The sequence below is a fragment of the Ursus americanus genome, chromosome 5, assembly GCF_024610735.1.
Source record: "Ursus americanus isolate L20-20 chromosome 5, mUrsAme1.1.p, whole genome shotgun sequence".
Classification (NCBI taxonomy): Eukaryota; Metazoa; Chordata; class Mammalia; order Carnivora; family Ursidae; genus Ursus; species Ursus americanus.
Window position 1 is genome coordinate 41,613,698 of NC_142131.1, and position 20,970 is coordinate 41,634,667.

The following is a 20,970-nucleotide window of genomic DNA, read 5'->3' on the forward strand; positions in this document are numbered from 1 at the left end:
GTCTTTGTGGCTTAAATGCCAAAGAGCATAACTGAACATAGTTGCAGTTCAATCCAAATGGCTAAAGTCTCATGTGAGTAGTGAGTGACTTGGGTTTCAGCAGAGGAGTTCTTTCAAAACAACCCATCCAACCAGTTGGGAGACCATTTAGGCGGTAGAAGGACTGAATTCGGCAGGCAGGAACTCTCTTCGCAGCAAAGGCCTTGCTCCCAGCCACTCCCTATTCAGTGATTGAGAAACACAATTTCTTATCCCATAATACACTTGATGCCTCTGTTGCTTTTTGCTCCACAGCTTGGAATTTCCTAATGTCAGTGACAAGTCAGCTGGTGATGATGAAATTGCCAGTACTCCATGTACCTTATAAAGATGTTCAGGGGCTGAGTCAAAGCTACTACAGGATCTTGATGGCCGCACACTTAAATATGGCAGAGAAGAGTATGCACAGAAATTTCCCAATTGTTTTTATATGATGCTGAAAGACTGGTAGATTATCAGCAGCCCGATTTAAACTACATTCACAGAGACTGTGTCCTCTGATATGTAGATCATTTGCAGATATGTTTTTCCAGTGAAAGGGATTATCTTGTCTATAGCTCATGATGGACTCTTGGGAAGACAATCAGGAAGCAGGGCATCACATTTTGTATCAGATCCCAGTTCCACAATGGTCGCTGGTGGTGACCAATGGACAAGGTTCCGAAGTTACTTTTCTTCTTTCTCTTGTGCGCATTGCAGTCTTTTATGATAAAGGTTCACTCCTTGAAGGTAAAAATTCTCTTTATATTGTCTTTATTGCCTTTTCTGAATGAAAAAGTAATACATGCGTCATCTCAGAATTTTGGGAGGCTTTCTAAAATGCATCTGAATAGGAGGGGTGTTATGAAGGTGGGAGTCTGATCTTCTACCCAGATTTTTTTAAAAAAGATTTTATTTATTTGACAGAGAGAGAGAGCGAGAGAGAGAGCATTAGCAAGACGAGTTGTGGGGGTGGGGGAGAGAGGGCAGAGGGACAAGGAGAAACAGACCCCAGGACCGTGATCTCAGGACGCCAAGCCAAAGGCAGATGCTTAACTGACTGAGCCACCCAGGCGTTTCTTACCCAGAGGTGATCAGACACGAACTTTTTTTTTTTTTTTTTCCATATTTGAACTTTGGACTGGAGTTGCAGATAGAGATCCGTGACCTCATTTGTCCCTTTTAACAAACAGTAAATCGGACCAGCAGTTCCTAGCGGGAAAATTCTGAGCAGCAAAACAGAATTCATAGCCCAATGGCAAAAGACAAATTTTCAGGCTGATATAAAGCACAGAATTCAAATTCAAGGAATAGATTACCAAAAGGGAAAAAAACAGGAAGCTGAATCGGGGCTCTTTTCCAGCTCTTTATTGTTCCTACGTGCTGTCGACACTCCGTGGGGCCAAGCCCCCCCCCCCCCAGTGTTTTAGTGTCCCTCCACTTGTGGAGGCGGTGCACTCGCTTCATTTCACTACCCACTCGTCCCAATCCTATTAGCACGTTCACTCTACCTATGAAAGGCGGACAGGGATTTGTTCGCCCAGTCCACGGTTTCCGATCACCCCATTACACACTTTTATTGACCCTCTAGCAGAGAAAGAGTGGGCGGGCCTTGGGGAGGTCCGGCGGGCCAGGTTCGCCCTGGGCCGAAGCGGAGGCGCCCCTTACGGTCTGCGCACACGCTGGTATACGCGCGCGGGACAAAGCTGGACAGCCGACTCTGTCCCCCACGGGTCTGCGCCTCCAGTTCCCGCGGCCGCAGGAGTCTTGGTGGAGCCGCCAGCCCAGCCACCCGCCGCCTACCTGACCCGGCCCCCGTGTCTCCGCCCCTCAGTTCCCGTCACGTGTCGCCGCACCACCCAATCAGCGTCCGCAGCGCACAGGCTCGCGATTCAAACTGCGGCGCCGCCAGCTCGCGGGGATCCGCGCTGGGGCGGCCGCCGCCGCCGCCGCCGCTGCGTACCGGCCATGGAGCACCGCATCGTGGGGCCCGGCCCGTACCGGGCCACCAAGCTGGTGAGTGGGCGTGCGGGGACCTGGGCGAAGCCGCGGGCCCCGCTATCTCCGGGCCTGGTCGCCGGACGCGTACTGGTCAGTCCTTGCCTCTGCAAGGTTGGCGGGGCGCGACTGTGAAGGCGGTACCCGTTTTGGCCCCGGCGGCCGTTTTGTGGACGACGCTCAAAGAAAGGCTTGCCGGGTCTGGAGCTCAGTACGTCGGGGGTGGGTGCAGCTTCGTTCCGGAGACATTGGCCTGGTTCTCGGCAGTAAGTGACGCCTTCCGCTTTAAAGCGCCCGAAAGACCAGGGTGACCCCGACCCCACCTCCACCCCCTTTGTCCTCTGGAATCGAACGCCTGCAGCCCCGAGAGGAAGGACCCCGTTCCTGACCTCAGGGCCCCCCACCTCTTGTAACACTCACCCTTCGCCGCAGTCCAGGCAGGGAGTGTCTCCGTTTTGAGTGTCACTTGTGGTGACACTTGAGGTTCTTTCTAACGGTGCCCGGAACGGAGGTGGGTCTTGGCCGCTTTTCTGGCTCCCAACGTTTTTGGTTCTGTCAGCACCGACCTAAATCAGCGGTTGGCCCAAACGGATGTTCTGAAAGAGCCTTTACAGACCCAGAGGGTCCAGGGTGCTGCTTTTTCTCCTGGGAGAAGAACTTTGGTATTTAGGGTTCTGAGGCGTAGTTGATTTCTTTATGACCTGGAGTAAGTAATTTTAGTGATTTGCGTTTTAGAGGATCACTATAATGGAATAATTGGTGACAATTTGGTAATGTCAATGCAGGTGTTCAGAGGCTTTCTTTGGAAGCCTGCTGGTAATTGGGAGGAAGGGACCTCGCTCCTTGGTCTTTTACCACTTGTGGCCACATATAATTTGGGAATTGGTTTCATTGTTCTGTGGAACCTAACGGATTTCCAGGAAAAGATAGGAACAGGGTGGGAGGAGTACTGCGCTCATCTTTGCAAACGGTCTACTACAGGCACTCGTAATGATTCATTCATTTAAAAAAACTGAGCAAATATAAATTTAGATTTTCCTTTGGGCCAGCCTCTAAAAGGTGACAGGGAACAAATAGGGTTATTAAAAAATGTTTTCATATTTACTTCCACTTCACAATTGCTTCTACTGTTTGGAACCATCTGAGATCAGGGCTATTGGTAGGCCCATCTTTAGGGATGAGACAGAGATTGTGCTTCATCAGGGACTTTCAAAACTTTTACTCTCCTTTGTGCAGGGAAAAAACACATCTCTCTCCCCCAGATTTATTCACAGCACTTATGCAAGGGAAACAGAAGCTCAGGATCTTGGGGTAACTAGTTCTCATCCTTCCTGCTTCAGACTAAAAAAAAGTTACATCATAATGGGAACAGTTTTAAGTCCCATTCACTGAATTGTATGAGTCGCTACTTTTCATGGATGCATAGTACCTATGTAATAAGGCACTGCTTCATTCTGAGTCACATGAAGATATCATCAGAGGAGTTTATAAAGAAACGTGTTCTTTGTTCTCCAGAAGCGCCATGAGCCCCCAAGAAGTGATATTCAAGTCAAGTTTAGCCAAGACTGATCAAGTTAAGCAGGAAATATAATTATCTGAATATTAAAGCACCTCAATTTTACCAGAACTTCCCAGGTAGTCAGTTCAGTTGTCAAATTTTTTCTATTTGAGATCTTTGATCTTAAGTTAAGATTTTGGAAGCACAGAAAACAATAGCATTTTTTTTTTAAGTGAGACTTCCTGCTTTATCAGTGATCTCCATCATCACTGTAGATGCTTTAATCTCATTATAAAATGAGAGAGAGAGAGAGAAAGGAAGAGAGAGAGAGCACGAGCAGAGGGGAGGGGCAGAGGGAGAAGCGGACTCCTCACTGAGCTGGAAGTTCAGTTATTTTGAACTTTATTTATTTATTATTTATTTATTTATTATGTTTCCCGGAACATAATTCAGTTGTGCCTTACAACTTTTACCAGGTAAATCACAAAGTTTGTGACTAGTCCTCTCTCTCCTTACCTTCCCCAGCGCACTTTTCCATCTCCCTCTCCCCACTTACCATTTCCCCCTTCTCCCAAGATCACTCTCAACACAGTCTTCAGGAAAAGCTTGGGAAAATCTGTTGGCATATAAAGAGCAGACCTTTACTTTCTCCTGTTATGACTCCCTTTACTTTTTCGGACCATGTACAGCTCCATTTTCTAAAGCACCAAGTCTTACCTGAAAATAACATTTTATGGACTGGGTAAATTTTTATGCCAAAAATCGAATGACAGACTCTACGTCATTACGTGAGCAATATGGAAGTTATTTAGCAACTTATTCATCTTCGTTGAAATAGCTTTCGCTTTTGTAACCCATATACAAATACAGTTGACCCTTGAACTGTGGGGGTTAGAAGTGCCCACCTATGTGCAGTTGAAAGTCCATGTATAACTCCCCCAAAACTTAACTACTAACGGCTTACTGTTCACTGGAAGCCTTACCGATAACATAAACTGTCAATTAACACATATTTTGTATATTGTATGTATTGTATACTATATTCTTATAATGAAGTAAGCTAGAGAAAAGAAAACATTATTAAGAAAACCATAAGGAAGGGTGCGAGCGTGGCTCAGTCGGTTAAGTCTCTGCCTTCCGTTCAGGTCGTGATCCCAGGGTCCTGGGATTGAGTCCTGCGGCGAACTTCCAGCTCAGTGAGAAGTCCGCTTCTCCCTCTGCCCCTCCCCTCTGCTCGTGCTCTCTCTCTCTTCCTTTCTCTCTCTATCTCAAATAAATAAAATCTTTAAAAAAAAAGAAAATCATAAGGAAGAGAAAATACATTGACAGTACTGTACTGTATTTATTGATAAAAATCTGTATATAAAGTGGACCCTTGCAGTTCAAACCCCTGTTGCCAAGGGTCAACTGTAGTTCATCATTTTAATAGAAATAATGAGGAGAAAGAAAATTGCTTTTATAAAAGCTGCTTTAATCTACTGATTCTTTGAACTTAATTCTGAGTTACCTCTACCATCTGATGCAAGTGGTAAACTTTAAAACACTTACAGCTGTCACTGACTCTGAGAACTAGAATGGGCATGAACAATTGTCCAGTCCAGTTTCCTCCTTCTCTTGAGGCCTAAAGGGGTGAACTGACTTGATCAGGTTTGCCCTGCTAGTCTGTGGCAAATTCAACTAGATGTAGAGTTTGGTTGTCTCTGCGCTCCCAGGCCAGGTGCTATAGCATTATAGCACCATTATCACAATATTTTTGGTACTAAGAGGAAGGAAATGGAATAAATATCCTGGAGAAGAGAGTAGGAAGCACATTTCAACACTCAGTGCCGTATTTTGTAGTTTGCTCACGATGTGAAGTAAAAATAATTGTATGATTCCTTATTTCAGATCCCTAGTTTAAGGGATAAATAAATAAAACACAGTTTTTTTAATCACGAACATATCTCTTTTGTTCCCTTTGCTATAAAGATTCTCTCTTTAAATAATATGTCGTGGGGAAAAAATCACATTCTCAGGCTCTGTCTTGTTCTTTGTTGATGTAGGATATTTTCCTTCGAAGTGTGACTGAGAATTTTGAATTATTTTACAGATAATGTGATTCTTCTTTCTTGACAGAGTAGGTGAATAACAACGTAATTATTTTTGGAAGTAAGTGGGAACAGAGACCACGGTTCTCACTAGTTTTTAGAATTCTAAAGTGTTTCATGGATTGAGTAAATATAATCCATAATGATAAATGCCATTAAAAATCACCATAAATAAATTAAAAATTCATTTTGTAAGTTACTTTTTAAAGAGATATGAGCTTTGATAAAGATGTCTTATTAGAAAATTTCTAGTGTAAAATGAAAACCATCTATCAACAGAATCAGTAAAAATCCAGTCATAGTAGTTTTTTTTTCTGTGTGTAATGCACTGAATGAAAAGTCCATTCAGAAGAGTAAAAGTATGAAAAAAAATTTTTTTAAAGGAGACTATACATGACATTGACCTACAAGAGATTTAAACTTATTATTAATTGACTGTAATCACAATGATGTAGTATTGCATAGGAAGACACAAATAGCTCAGTGGGATAAAAAAGAGAGTTCAGAACAGAATCAAGAAAGATAGTATGTAAGGTAACTTAATATTTCAGTTCTTTGAAAAAAGGGTGACATAATTGGCTCTCCATTTGGAAGAAAATAAAGTGGAGATGTCCTCCTCCCACCATAAAAAATTCTAGTTGAAGATTCAAATATTTTTTTAAAAAATCCCTCTAAAATATTAAAAGAAAATTTTGATAAATATATTTATACCTCTGGATGGGGAAATCTCTAATTTCCTTCTCCTACAGGGGGAAATCCTGACGAGATAAAGAAAATAAAGATATATTTGTTTCATTAATGTCACAATCAACAACAAAACCTTCATAGAGCTGAGAGACCACATAAATTGATAAGCCAGGAGAAAACATTTCTAATATATTTTTTAAAAGGATTAACATTCCATGTTCATTCATTCAGATCACCTTTATTAAACACATGTACCATATGACAGGCACCATCCTCGGTTGTGGAGATGCTGAACTGAGCAAAATAGACTAACTTTCCTGATTTCCATGCACTTTGACTTAAATGCTAATTTAAACACTTTTAAAAATCGATTAAGAAAAAGAGGGAGACAACCCAGTAGAAAAGGTTCAAGTCTCAGATAAATAAATGAAAATTACTAAAGATGAAGATAGGAACATGCAAACAAAATATAGAGATATAATTTCTTTCTTTTTCTTTTTTTTTTTTTTAAAGATTTTATTTATTTATTTGACAGAGTTAGAGACAGCCAGCGAGAGAGGGAACACAAGCAGGGGGAGTGGGAGAGGAAGAAGCAGGCTCATAGAGGAAGAGCCTGACGTGGGGCTCGATCCCAGATCGCCGGGATCACGCCCTGAGCCGAAGGCAGACGCTTAACCGCTGTGCCACCCAGGCGCCCCTAGAGATATAATTTCTTGAACACAGATTGGCAGAAACGAGAATGGTAACATCTAGCGATGGCCACAGATAAGGCCGCATGCTCTTATATTGCTGGTGGGACTGTAAATTGTTACATCTGACTTAAATATGCTGATAATCTTTAGGAATCCATTCTATCACAAATAAGTAAAAGCATTGATCCTTTAAGTTATTTATTTATTTGAAAGAGAGAGAGAGACATGCAAGTGGGGGGAGGGAGATGGACAAGGTCAAGCCAACTCCATGCAGAGCATGGAGCCGACCCCACCTGAGGTGGGGCTCAATCTCAGGACCCTGAGGTCATGACCTGAGGTGAAATCGAGAGTCAGATGCTTAAGCAACTGAGTCATCCAGGTGCCCCATGGTTTTTAAAGTAATTTTTTTTAAAAAACAAAGTGGAAACAGATACATGCCCATCAGTTAGAAAATGGTTGAATAAATCATGGTACTCATTCATTCATAAGAATGGGTTAGATCTACAGGTATTGACACAGAAAGACATCTATGCTGCGTCAGTGCAAAAACAAGTTGAGGAATGTGTCAAATAGGATTGATCGCATTTCTTAAAAAAGGAAGCAAACAACAATACTAATAAATAACATACATTAAAGAGGGAAAATTCTATATATGTGTGTGTATATGTTTGATAGGTATGTGGGATTGGAGAGAGACTGGGCAATCTCTTATATATGCTTCTGCATTCAATTTGTTACAATGTGTATTATTACTTACCTAATTACAATAAGTAGAGGAACTACTCATCAACTTGAGTCAATTAATAGGCATATTTACTTCTAGTTTGAAATATTGGATCCCAGGGACCCATGTCTTCATTACATTTATTAAGTAATGCATAAAGTGCTATGCATTAAGTTTAATTGATAAGGATTATGATAGTTCAATCAACATAAAATAAATGAAAATCTGTTTTATTAACTCTTCTTCCCTCCCCACTCCCAACATGCTTGATCAGGACTAACATGAAGTCTAGGTGTCAGCAGAGAATTAAAACAACAATGATTAAAAATATGTGGAGACTGTTTAAAACTATGTTTGTGTTTATAGGTATAGGTGGTATAATGAAATGAGTACAATTCAGTGAGTTTTCATGTGAGCACCCTGTGTCACCCATACCCAGATCAAGAGATGTAACATTCTAATACTCCCTACTACCTCTTGCTTTTCTCTGTCTTCACCTCCGTACAGGTTAACCAGCATTATGATTTCTAATACCATGGATTAGTTTTACCTGCTTTTTGACTTTATATAAATGGAATCATATAGTTTTTTTGTTCTTTTTTTTTAAGTAGGCTTCATGCCCAGTGTGGAGCCCTAAGCAGGGCTTGAACTCACGACCCTGAGATAAAGACCTGAGCTGAGATGAAGAGTCGGACGCTCAACCAGCTGAGCCACCCACATGCCCCAAGCCTTGAAAATCTTTTATTTACAACCTTCCCACTCAAAAGAAGAAAATAACTTTTAAAAATGTACTTTATTTATTCAATAAGTATTTACTGGAGATATTACCACCAAGTTGTCCCTTCATGTGAACTTAATGGATTCTTACATTAATGAGAAACAAATTATCAAAACTATGGGTAAAACTGAGCCTAATATGTGTAATTCAGTTCTTGGAGCCCTATGTTAAAATGATTTTACTTCATTCAGCAAATATGTACTGTTTATTACATGAAAAGCATTATAGGGAGAGAAGAAAAGAGAGATGTACCAGACATAGTGCCTGATGTCAAAACATGTTTAAAAATTCTGCAAAATATTTCCCTATTTTAAAAAAAAAACAAACCTAGACATCCACTCCTTCATCAGCCTTCTCTATATTAAATGAAATGTTCACATATGGTATCCTTCCCACAAAATTACACCAACAGCTTTTTCGGACCCTAGGCTTCCTGCCAGCCCTCCTAAAAGTCCTGGAAACTCACGGTCTTACTCTCATAACCATTCTCCCTTCTCCCACCCTTTCAGGTGTATCACTGCACAAATTGAATCTTTACTTCTCCCCTCCCTTCCCATTGAAACCAGAAAATCTGATCTCGGCATATTCTTTTTATTTTTCCCACTTCTGGCTCCTTGTTTTCCCTTCTGATTAGGCCTTTTCTTCCAGGTTGCTCTTCATTCCTCCTCCTGCCCAACCCCCTCTGCAATGATGGTCCACTCCTCTTCCACACAATACCAGGGGCATAAAGGACCATAGAGCACAGTGCCCAACACACAGTAGGGATTCAGCAAGGAAATGCTTACTTGGTCTTTCACTTTTTCTCCTTTCTTTAACTACCTTCTGACTTGATGCAATTGAATTCCACTCTGATTCCAAATCATGTCTTCCTCATAGCCAAATGCAAACATCTTTTTGCCTTAGGTATATATTAATCTTTCTACTTCATCTGACACTGTTATGTGCCATCCTCCAAATTAAGTTGGTCCAGATTTAAACAGTTTTTTAACATCTTAAAAACACACAAGAAACAAGGCAGCAAGCCACTATAGGATAACACTTAACTAGAATTTCTAAAACAAAAGAAAACAAAAAACTCAAAACACGAACGATAATACAGACACTCCAGTAGAAAAAAAAATGGAAAACGACTTGAACAGACATTTCACATGAAAAGATCTTCAAATTTACCATAATATATGCAAAGATGTTCAACCTTATTAATTAGAAACGAAATAGAAAAGAAATCCACAATGCAGTACCACTACATGCCTACAAAATGACTAAAATGAAAAAGATAGGCAACACTAAGTGCTAATGAGAATGTGGAGCAATTGGAAACCTTATATGTTGCTGGCGGGAATATAAATCAGTACAACCACTTTGGAAAACAGGTGGAAACCTCTACAAAAGTTAAATATATGCACACCTTATAATCCAGCAATTTCCATTAAGTATATAGCCAATAGAATGTATATATATGTTGACCAAAAAACATAGAGTTCATAGGAGCACTATTCTTAGCAGAAAAAAACAACCTAAGTGTCCATCAACTTAAGAAAAGATAAGTAGTGGGGCACCTGGGTGGCTCAGCTGGTTAAGCGACCGACTCTTGATTTCGGCTCAGGTCATAATCTCAGGGCCGTAAGATTGAGCCCCAGAGTTGGGCTCCACGCTGAGTGTGGAGCCTGATTCGGATTCTTTCTCTCCCTCTGCCCCTCCCCCACTCATGCTCTCTCTTGCTCTCTAAAAAAAAAAAAAGAGTAGATAAATAGTGATTTATTCATGCAGTGGAATACTGCATAGCAATAAAAATGAACTACTGCCACATGCGTTAACATAGATGAATAACAAGTTGAATGTAATCTTGATAAGAAGGCTAGAAGAAAAGTATAAACTATGTGATTCCACGGGGTGCCTGGGTGGCTCAGTGGGTTAAGTATCTGACTCTTGTCCCACCTTGGGCTCCCCGGTGGGCATGGAGCCTACTTAAAAAACAATTCAAGTCTCTGTCATCAAGGCAGTCTTTTCAATGGAAGAACTGCATTCGTTGTCTTAAGCATTTGGGACGTAATAACCTTAAAAAAAATCAGTTGGTTACTAAATGCTTTTCTCCCTTTCTTCCCCAGTGGAATGAAACAGTTGAGCTTTTTCGAGCTAGGATGCCCTTACGGAAACATCGCTGTCGTTTCAAAAGTTACGAACGTTGCTTCACAGCGGCCGAAGCTGTGGATTGGCTGCATGAGCTGTTGAGGTGCAGTCAGAACTTTGGCCCTGAAGTGACCCGCAAACAAACTGTACAGCTGCTGAAAAAATTCCTCAAGAATCATGTTATTGAAGACATCAAGGGAAAATGGGGTCAGGAAGATTTTGAAGACAATCGTCACTTGTACAGGTAAGGGTGACAAGTAGACGCTGAAGGGGAGGATGACTGCATTTGGTCCATATCTTGAAACTTCCTCATGTGGAATAATCTCTCTTGTCCAGTGGAGTGTTGCTCACACTTGTGATTTGTTGAGTGAAGAGCCACGTGTGTTGTTACAATAAAGCCTATTGCGATGTTCTTGGGTCTGTAGTGCGCCCCCCCGGCTGTGTTTGGTTGCAGTGACTTTTCAGAAAAGGACATGTGTTCATGTGTTTTGCACACCTGGGAAGATGGAGAATCTGAAAGAGTGAAAGAGCAGCTCTGGGGTGGGCCTTTCTAGCAGAGAGAAGGGGTGTATTCAGGAGGTTAGTGGCAGAGCGGGTCTGATCTTTAAGCAGATCTTGGGGCCTGTATGAAGAATTGTGCTAGAATTCCCTGATGTCTCGTTTGAAACTTGGCAATGTATGTCTGCTGTTCTCCAAATGTTTTTGCCCATGTTTTAGTGCTATTTTGTGATTGGACACTTGCCACCCGATAATCCAAGGAAAATATGTGTGTCTCTCTGCTCAGACTTTGCTTTTCACTACATGCTAGGCTGTTTTATTGCTGGAGGGGGGGGGGCTACCTAAGCTTCAGGGACTGGGGGGATATGAAAGAGGAATGAAGCTGCACATGTCCTGAGAAGAGGAAGTGTTGAGTTATCGACAAGAGGCCCACCAGAGGGCTGAGAATCTGAAGGGGGTTAAAAGAAAAATGGAGAATATGGGCCCTTAACATTTGCTTTCTTTTACTCTGAAAGAAAAATGAGGAATGCTCTTACAACGCATTTAGTGAAGCAGTTTGGGGCCACTGAAACCCATGGCTTTGAGCAGAGAAAACCTGTCTAAACCTACCTGAACCATTTCTTTGGCTCCTTCGTGGAATAGCTGCCAGGAAAGGTTGCAGAGCAGTGTGAGGGTGACCTCCAGCACCAAGGCTAAGACCAGACATTGCTGCATGTTTAGCATTGAACTTCTTTATAGAATTTCATTGGCACTCTCTGGCTTCCAGATATCAAGATTGTCATTGGGGCAATTTGTTGTCTCTTCATTTGGCAGTTATTTCTGGCTTACTCATCCAACTTTTAATTAGGATTTTGGGGTGATTGTAGCTTATTCTGAGACCAGAGTGTTTGTTAGCCTCGGGCAGTTGGGACTCTAGCCCTGGTTCTGCATGCCACATACTTCATTGGGAATTCGCAAGTGATTATTTCTCTTGGGAAACTGTAATTGCTTGTACCCCATCACAACTTAGCTAGAACACTTCTAAAAAATTCTCTGGATGAGTAACTTCCAATCTGTTCTATTGTGACCTTAAATGGGGTAACACCCATTGCGTCCCAGGAGGCTTTCAGAGTCCTCGGGAGAGGGAGATCGGAGCATGCTTTAGGAGCTGGCCATCCAGCACTGACTGTCAGAGCATGCTTCATGTAACCGTGAAGACTTCATCGTGTGTCCCCCTTTAAAACACCATGTGCACAGGCAGATTACATTTGTCTATTAAATGGTGATTTTCCCTTTACTTTCTGTAATACCTGTGAATCATAAAGGGAGCGGTATTTTCTTCCATTATTTACCACCTGAAAACTCATCGCTTTGCATTTTCCTGAGTGAAAGCTCTATAAGCTAACTACTGATGTTTGCCAGTTTCTCACATTAATCTGGGATGAATCTATGTAGATATGTAAATCACTTGTTAGGAACATGTGCCTTGAGTTGAGAATGAGCTAATGAGTGCGGAGGCAGCTGTTGGACGCATGCAGCTTCCGGGCCAGTGCCCAGGATCCTCACACCTGTGTGCTGGGGCTCCAGGCAAGAGTGGGGGTGGGCTGTGCTGGCTGCTCTCCTTCCAGCTGCTATCCTGGTAGAATAGGACTGCAGCCACATTATAAAGGAAGCAGACGAGTGAGATTAGGACCTAGAGGCAGGTTAGATTTAAAAATAGATGGAGGTCCAGTAAGGTAGAGAAATTCCAGAACATGCTTTTAAATATCAAGCTTTATGGGGGGGGGGCCTTTATAAGTAGCAGCAAAGAGGCTTAGAATGGCCAGCCGAGTGCTCTTGCTGGCAAGTAAGGAACTCACGTATTCAAGGACCTATGATGTGCTAACATGTCACATTATCGTCATTTCATGCAACATCTGTTGATGTAGTTGTATTTTCCTAATTTTAAAGATTAGGAAGTTAATAAGGCCAAAATTATTCACTTCTCCAAAGTCCCTCAGCTGGATTCAAAAAAATGAATCCTGACCAAGAAGAGTCAGGATTTGAATGGAGACGTTTGAGTCTGAAGCCTTGTTCTTATGGTATGCTATATCGCCTCCATTTCCACAACACGAGGTGGACTTAACTTATTAGATAATTTAATGATTGAATGAGTAAATGCACAATAATAAACAAGAAATATTTGGTGTGGCCAACATGTGTTTATATATTTAAGAATTCCAGTGATGTTTTAAGTACTGGGTGATACATTAAATGACCAGCCGTATTCAAGAAGTTGTCAAATAAGGAAGTAAGGTAAATATAATTAGCCGAAGCACTTACAAATATAGCAGGGGGCGGGTGGTTTCTTGGGTCTATGAGTTAAAGAAAGCTATATGAAATACCAAAGGCTCAAAGAGCATTTTTTAAGGACAGAAAATACACACACATAGACACACACAGTATATGTTGGAGAATTTTGTAAGAGAAATTATGAGTTAAGCTCTCATTTTGGATTATATCCAATCTTATTTCATATGTGTCATATTTCTTCTGTGAAATATGTGTCATATTTCTTCTGTGACTACATTTATATTTGTTAACCATGATTTTTTTCTCAAGAATCAAAGAGATAAGTATAGAAAATAGAAGGAAATAGTGAATTTTAGCGTTAAAGAAAGGAAAGCAAGATCCCCGTATCTAAATGTCCATAATAGTGAGAGATGTTGCAGAGAAGTACCCAGAGCCAGTTACTGAATCACGTCTTTCCTGTTTCTTGTGCCAGTGTCTGGAAAGTTCTAAATTTGCTGCTCCTGAACACTATTTTTGATTTCACCAAAGGGTCTACATAGTTGAGCCAGATGCTGTCATCTGTGTCTAACAAAGTTTCCTGGTCCTACACCTCTGATGGGGAGAGGCAGTTATGTGTATTTGTATAAGAAGTTTTAGTTTATGAAGCAGTTTCCCTTCCATGATCTCATTTGATCTTCATGGCAATCCTGCGAGGTGGACAGGGTGATATTTCATCCAAAGAGAACCAGATGCTTTTCTCTTTGAAACATCTAAACCCAAATACCAGGAATGTTCTAGTTAAGGAAATTCCATGCTGATCACCGAATCTGTCCATTTATGTATGTGAACAGGCAGTTATATAGTATTTAAATCTATTGTAATGGGTTACATAAAAATTGAAGTGCCACTAATGATAATTGCTTGTTTGGATGATTCAATGAGGAAAGCATTTGGCCTGCCGTAGATCTTTAGGAGGTGAGATCTTTAGGTGTCTGGTGAGACCCCTAGGCCCTTGACCTGCTCTCATTACTGATGCTAGCTCGCTCTGGTGGATAGTTGTAATTGGGAAGGTGTTTGCAGTTCACAGATAGGAATTCACTGGCTTAGGTTTAGTGGTTGAGATCCGATATGTAGAGAACCATTTTCTTTTTATTTTCCCAACTCTCCCTGTTTCCTTTTTCTATTTCCTTCTTTTTCTTTTTGTGTTTCTACCTCTTGATGTATATTTCTGTTATGTTTCTTCTTTTTACTTTTTTCTCTTCACTTCCCTCTTTCTTTCTGTTCCCTTTCCCTAATATTTTTTTTCTGTCCTATTTCCAACATATTGATTTTAATTCGAAACTAGAAGTTGTTACATAGATATTTTCAGGTCTATTGAATAATGTTACTTTCACATTCTTAATTTAAGAAGCAAGAATAATGCTGCCCAGTTTTAAGACTTCCATATAAAGCCAGAATAATCGAGACCGTGGTGTTGGTGAAGGGATAGACACTTAGACTGGAGGCACAGAATTGCTGGTCCAGAAATGCACACAAATATGGCCAGTTGATTTTTAACAGAAGTGTAAAAGCAACTTAAAGGAAAAAGAGTAGTCTTTTCAGCAAATGGTGTTAGAACAATTGGATGCATATCCTCTGCAAAAAAATGAACCTCAAATGTAAACTGCATACTTTATGCAAAAGTTGATTCAAAGTGAATCATAGATTTAAAAGTAAGACTATAAAAATTTTAGAGAAACAGCAAAAAATCTTTATGCCCTGGAGTTAAGCAAAGAGTTCTTAGACATGACACCAAAAGCATGATTCATAAAGGAAAAAACATGATAAATTGAACTTCATCAAAATTAAAAGCCTTTGCCATGTGAAAGACACAATTTTTTAAAAAAGATTTTATTTATTTATTTGAGAGAGAGAAAGAGAGTGAGAGATCGAGCAGGGGGAGGGGCAGAGGGAGAGGGAGAAGCAGACTCCCCGCTGAGCAGGGAGCCCAATGCAGTACTTGATCCCAGGACTCTGGGATCATGACCTGAGCTGAGGGCAGATGCTTAACTGAGCCACCCAGGCACCCCTGAAAGACACTGCTAAGAAGATGAGAAGACAAGGTACAGATGGGGAGAGAATATTTGCAAATCACATATATGACAATTGACTGATCTCAAGAATATGTAAAGAACTCACAAAACTCAACAGTAAGAAGACAGCCCAATTAAAAAATGAACAGAGTACTCACTTGAAAAGTTGTTTAACAAGATTAACACTAGGGAAATGCAAATTAAAACCATGATAACGTACTACTATGTGTCTATTGCAATGGCTAAAATAAAAATACTGAGAATATCAAGAGCTAGAGAGGATGCAGAGCAATTAATTGGAAATCTCATCTACTGCAGGTAGGAAGCTTGGATTGGCTATCACTTCGGAAAGCAGCTTGTCATTTTCTTTTAGAGTTGAGCATGTACTTACGTATGACTCAGTATTCCCCCTCGGCATTTACCCTGGAAAAATGAAAACCTATTTTCACCCAAAAAGCTTGTACATGAGTACCGATAGCTGCTGTATTAATAATTGCCCGTAGCTGGGGCACCTGGGGGGTTCAGTCATTTAAGCGTCTGCCTTCAGCTTAGGTCATGATCTCCAAGTCCTGGGATCAAGACCGACTGCAGGCTCCCTGCTCAGCCGGGAGTCTGCTTCTGCCTCTCGCTCTGCCCGCAACCCCCCCACCCGTTTGTGCTCTTTCTGTCTCTGTCTCTCTCTCAAATGGATAAATAAAATCTTTTTTAAAAAGATAACAATTGCCAGTAGCTGAAGACAAACCAGATGTCTTTCCGTGGGTGAATGGATAAACATTTTACATCTATACAATGGAATGCCACGGTGTGCACAGGGTGAGTAGGGTGGGGTGACTATAAAGTCAGAGGAGGAGGCTTGGGGAATAATGGAACTGTTCTGTTTCCTGATTGTGGTGGTTATACAAATGAATATGTGTTAAAATTGATAGACTTGTGTATCAAAAAAAAAAAAAGGATCAATATTACTATATGCTAAAAACACTTTTTTTAATGCTGGAGATTTGAAAGTCTCTGTAACTCGGGCAAAAAAAAATAAGAATTTACATTGTTTAGGTATGCGGCTCTTAAGTCACGTTCTGTAGCCCTGGGAAAAATTTTTCATTATCCTTTTGAAGGGAACATTTTTAAGACCCTCACCTTCAAGTTCATGGACCATTGGCTCCCTCTAGTGGGCGTCCTTATTTTTATAGTAAATTCAAAATACGTGTGTGTGGCGAGGGGGCGGGATTGTTTTTCTTTTGTTTTTATTCTTTTCATCACATCCTGGGTTGTTTTTCTGTGATAGTTGGATATGTTTCTTAGTCTTTATAGGCATCAGTTTTTCATCTATAAAATGACAAGGTGGCCTAGGTCTTTAAGGACTTTTAAAATTCTAAAAATTCTAAAAAAACGTTTATGGTTCCAAATATTGAGTACATATCACGTGTGTTTGTCAATCGAAGGCAGTGAAGGAGATAAAAAAGAAATATAACGTGATTCTTTTCTTCCCTAACTTGGCGTTCTCTTGAGAGATAGAGTATATGTATATGACAAAGATAAGTAGCAGAACCAACATGTTATTTAATTAATTAACCCAAATATACTGGAACAAATAATAAATTAGAGATGCTACACTGAAAGTCCTTGGGTTGACACATCTATTTTGTTTGAGTGGCATAGTGTTTTTAGTCATTAAAATTTTTTCCCACGCCATTTTTATATTTCAATTTTGGATATTTTGTGAAGATAATACTTTAAAATTTACAAAGTATAAAAGAGTACATGCAATGAAAAGTCTCCCTTTCCCCTCTCCCCTCTAGCTACCCAGTTCCTTTCCTCGGAGGAAGGAAAGGTCTGTTAATAGGTCTAACTCAGTGTCTTAAAAAATTGTGAACCCAAAGGTCTTTAGATGGGGCAAATCCACTGCAGTTGCCAGACCTTCCACTGTTCCCCTACATTATACCAGACCGTACTATGACTTTTTGTCTGCCTGGCCAGTGCAGGAATTGTGTGGATTTGGTGTGGACTGGAGTGTTTTGAGACCTCATGGAGTAGGAGTTGGAGGATTTCAACCTGGGTCCTGAGAATGTGATAGGACCTGGATAATGAGAAGGGATGGGAAGGGAGAGGATATTTCAGGTGACAAGGATAGCAAGACAGAGGCTCTCGGTCAGAAATGCATTAAGTAGGCTGTACTGGGAGAGGAGAGGAGACTGGTCAGGCTGGAGAAGTTTTAGGTAAGGAAGTCATGGGGATAAATTTGGTGCAATTTCTTAAATATCTGGCTGTGGATAGACTTTAATTTTTTGAATTTATCTTTAATTGAAGTAATATTATATAATATTATGATATACATTGTTATGTTAGTTTCAGGTCAATCACATAGTGATTTGACAGTTATATATATTTCAAGATCCTTACCACAATTAGTATAGTTACATCTTTCACCATACAAAGTTATTACAATATTATTAAATTTCCTATGCTATACTTTTTATCATCATGACTTATTTATTTTATAACTGGAATTTTGTACCTCTTAATCTCTTTTACATATTTCACCCATTTCTCTCCCCTCGCCCCTCTGGCAAGCACTGGTTTGTTCTTTGTATTTATGAGTCTATTTTTGTTTTTGTTGTTCATTTGTTTTTAGATTCCATATATACGTGAAATCTTATGGTATTTGTCTTTCTCTGTCTGATTTATTTCACTTACCATTAATACCCTCTAGATCCATCGATGTTCTTAAAAAGGACAAGATTGCGTTTTTTTAATGGCTGCTAATATTCCTTTCTATCAATCTATCTGTTTATCTACCTCACATCTTCTTTATCCATTCGTCTATTGATGGACACTTGCATTGCTTCCGTGTCTTGGCTATTATAAATAATGCTGCTAGAAACATAGGGGTACATGTATCTTTTCAAATTACTGTTTTTGTTTTCTTCAGGTGAATATCCTGAAGTGGAATTACTGGGTCATGTGGTAATTCTATTTTTAATTTTTTGAGATAACTTCATACTGATTTCCACAGTGCCTGCATCAACTTACGTTCCCACCAACACTGCATGAGGGTTCCCTTTTCTCCACATTCTTACCAACACTTGTTGTTTCTTGTCTTTTTTGATTCTAGCCGTTCTGATCGGTATGAAGTGGTATCTCATGGTTTCGATTTGCATTTCCCTGATGTTGAGGGATGTCGAGCATCTTTCCCTGTGTCTTTTGGCCACCAGCATGTCTTCTTTGGAAAAATGTCTATTCAGGTCTTCTGCCCATTTTTTAATTGGATTATTTGTTTTTCTGCTGTTGAGTTGTAGAAGTTCTTTATATATTTTGGATATTAACCCCTTATCAGATGTATCATTTGATATATATGAAAAAGGCCGCTCACTGAGAGTGTTGATGATGGCTCTGTTGATGGTTTCCTTCTCTGTGCAAAAGCTTTTTAGTCTGATGTAGTCTCAATGGTTTATTTTTTGTTTTTGTTTCCATTCCCTCAGGAGGCATATCCATAAATATGTTGCTGTGGCCAATATCCAAGAGATTGCTGCCTATGTTTTCTTTTAAGAGTTTTGTTCTTTAATCCTTACCCAAGTTTCTTTCCTATGAATTCATGATGCCTTATGATTATCATTAATAGAGAATGGAGCTTCATCATTTGAGAATCCGGAAAAATCAGGGAACGTTGCTCATTGAATGCTCCCCTGAGAAGAAGAGAAAGCTTTTTTGGCCAGAGAAGGTGGATTGAACCGGAGTGGTTCTTAAATACTGTTCACTTCCAAACAAAATGATAAAGATTACATAGGCATCAAACAGATTTTCTCAGTTAACTCTACGCCACAAGTCCTGCGAGGAGTGGGGACTTGCCTTGATATGCAGTCTTTGAGAGTAGACTTGTGAAAGCTGTGGAAAAGTGGGATGTACCCCTCTCTGAATTTGATAAGCTTGTAAACTAGGAGTGGGAGAGGCCAGATAGGTGTTTTATGGGAGTGTCAGAAAGCAAAGTCTGTCTCAGCATTTTTATGTACCCAGTGTCCGGTCAGCATTTCACTTGATTAGTACATTTGGCTGCTTCTTAGCGCTGTTTGTTAAGATCCTTGTTAATTAGATTCTCAGGTATGCTGCTTCTCGCTGTCCTCCTCTTTTTGTTTCCTTTTCCCTTCTCAGGCATCAAGGAACCCCTACTATTTTGCCTGGCACAGCGCTAAATACTTTGGATGCACGACCCATGCTCCAAAGACTTCCAGTTTGATTAGGAGGACGGATAAATCCGAATTCATTGTCACAGATGCCATGATTAGGGTGTGCTGTAAGAGGACTGAGGAATCAACTCTGCTTGTGTAAGTCAGAGAATACTTTGCTCTAGAGGTGACACTTGGGTTCAGGCTTGATGCATCAGTGGGTGTTTGCCAGGCAAAAACGGGAGAGAGGTCAGTCAAGGTGGAGGGAATTGTATCTAAAAGCAGTCATCATAAGTGAGCTTGGAGGATGTAAAAACTTGCCGGGTGTCATTGCATAGGGAGTGGTGGAAGATAAGGCTGGGAAAGAATTTGCTTTTATCTGTGTCCCACATACCCAGCACAATGTCTACTATTCATTGAGACAGAAGTTCAAAGGTTAGTAAGCAAGGAGTTCCCTTTTTACTGGGATGGAGTTAAGCAATAATCACTCCACCTATTTCTGAGTTAAGAGTGGCTCATTCTTTTCCCACATCGAGTGAGCTGTAGTTAAGTATAATATGAAGTCAGTAATGGAAGTACTGTAACAAACACACAGGGTTTGGGGTGAGGCAAGCCTGGGTCTGTGAGTCCAAGCTCTCTGAGAAGAGAAGGAGATGCGACTATGGGGCTGCATATGAAAGGAATTAGTGTTAGGGTTTGGGGTGCACCTGGAATGGATAAAGGAGAAGGGAGCAAGGGTTTGGGTGGGTCTTCAGACTCCGATGGAGTTCTGACCTCTGGGAAAGACCACAAGGTGCAATTCTGAGAAAGTGTTGACGAGGCTGATGGGAAGTCCTTGGACAGCGGTTGCTTGCTAGAGGAATCCTGTTCTGGTAGAACTGGCTTGGGTCCAGTACCCACCATGTGCTCACCAGTGTGCTGGAAGCATCATGGCGAAGTGTGAAAGATACAGTGGCTAGAGGCTGCAGGCTGTCCTGGAGGCTGCTGGCCTCTTGAAAGATGTGAACTATGCACCTTCATGCTCGGCATAGTCCACCACTTGTGCTGCACACATCTGCTTCTCCACACATGCTCATGGGGCTTTCTTCCTGAGGCAAAATCCAGGAGACGGAAATCACTGGGTAGAATACATCCCCTCTTGCTGCAGCCCATCTCATGGCTGCAGCTGGTCCTCATCCTCTTTCTTCTCGATAGTCACCCTCAACTATCACCTTGGCTGGCTTTGGGTGGTTTGTCTAGTAATGTGACTCCAAAGTTCATTCCTGAGAGTGTCTGAACTCTTGATAACCACACCCTGGTTAGCCTGATGTTTCTGTACATGCTCATTCACGGTAACAGTGGGACAAAGAAGTATCAAGAGGTGGTACAGGTATTCCTGCCC

General features: G+C 40.9%; 1 protein-coding gene across 2 annotated transcripts in view; it reads left to right on the forward strand.

The window, feature by feature from the left end:
- The first annotated feature begins 1,875 nt into the window (after positions 1-1,875).
- DEPDC1B (DEP domain containing 1B) overlaps positions 1,876-20,970 on the forward strand; it is an 82,181-nt gene continuing 63,086 nt past the window's right edge. For both annotated transcript variants that reach the window (XM_045794308.2, XM_087862136.1), the window contains exons 1-2: positions 1,876-2,034; positions 10,591-10,856. In XM_045794308.2, the coding sequence (XP_045650264.1) occupies positions 1,987-2,034; positions 10,591-10,856 (314 nt within the window). In that variant the 5' untranslated portion in view covers positions 1,876-1,986. The remainder of the gene's footprint in view (positions 2,035-10,590; positions 10,857-20,970) is intronic.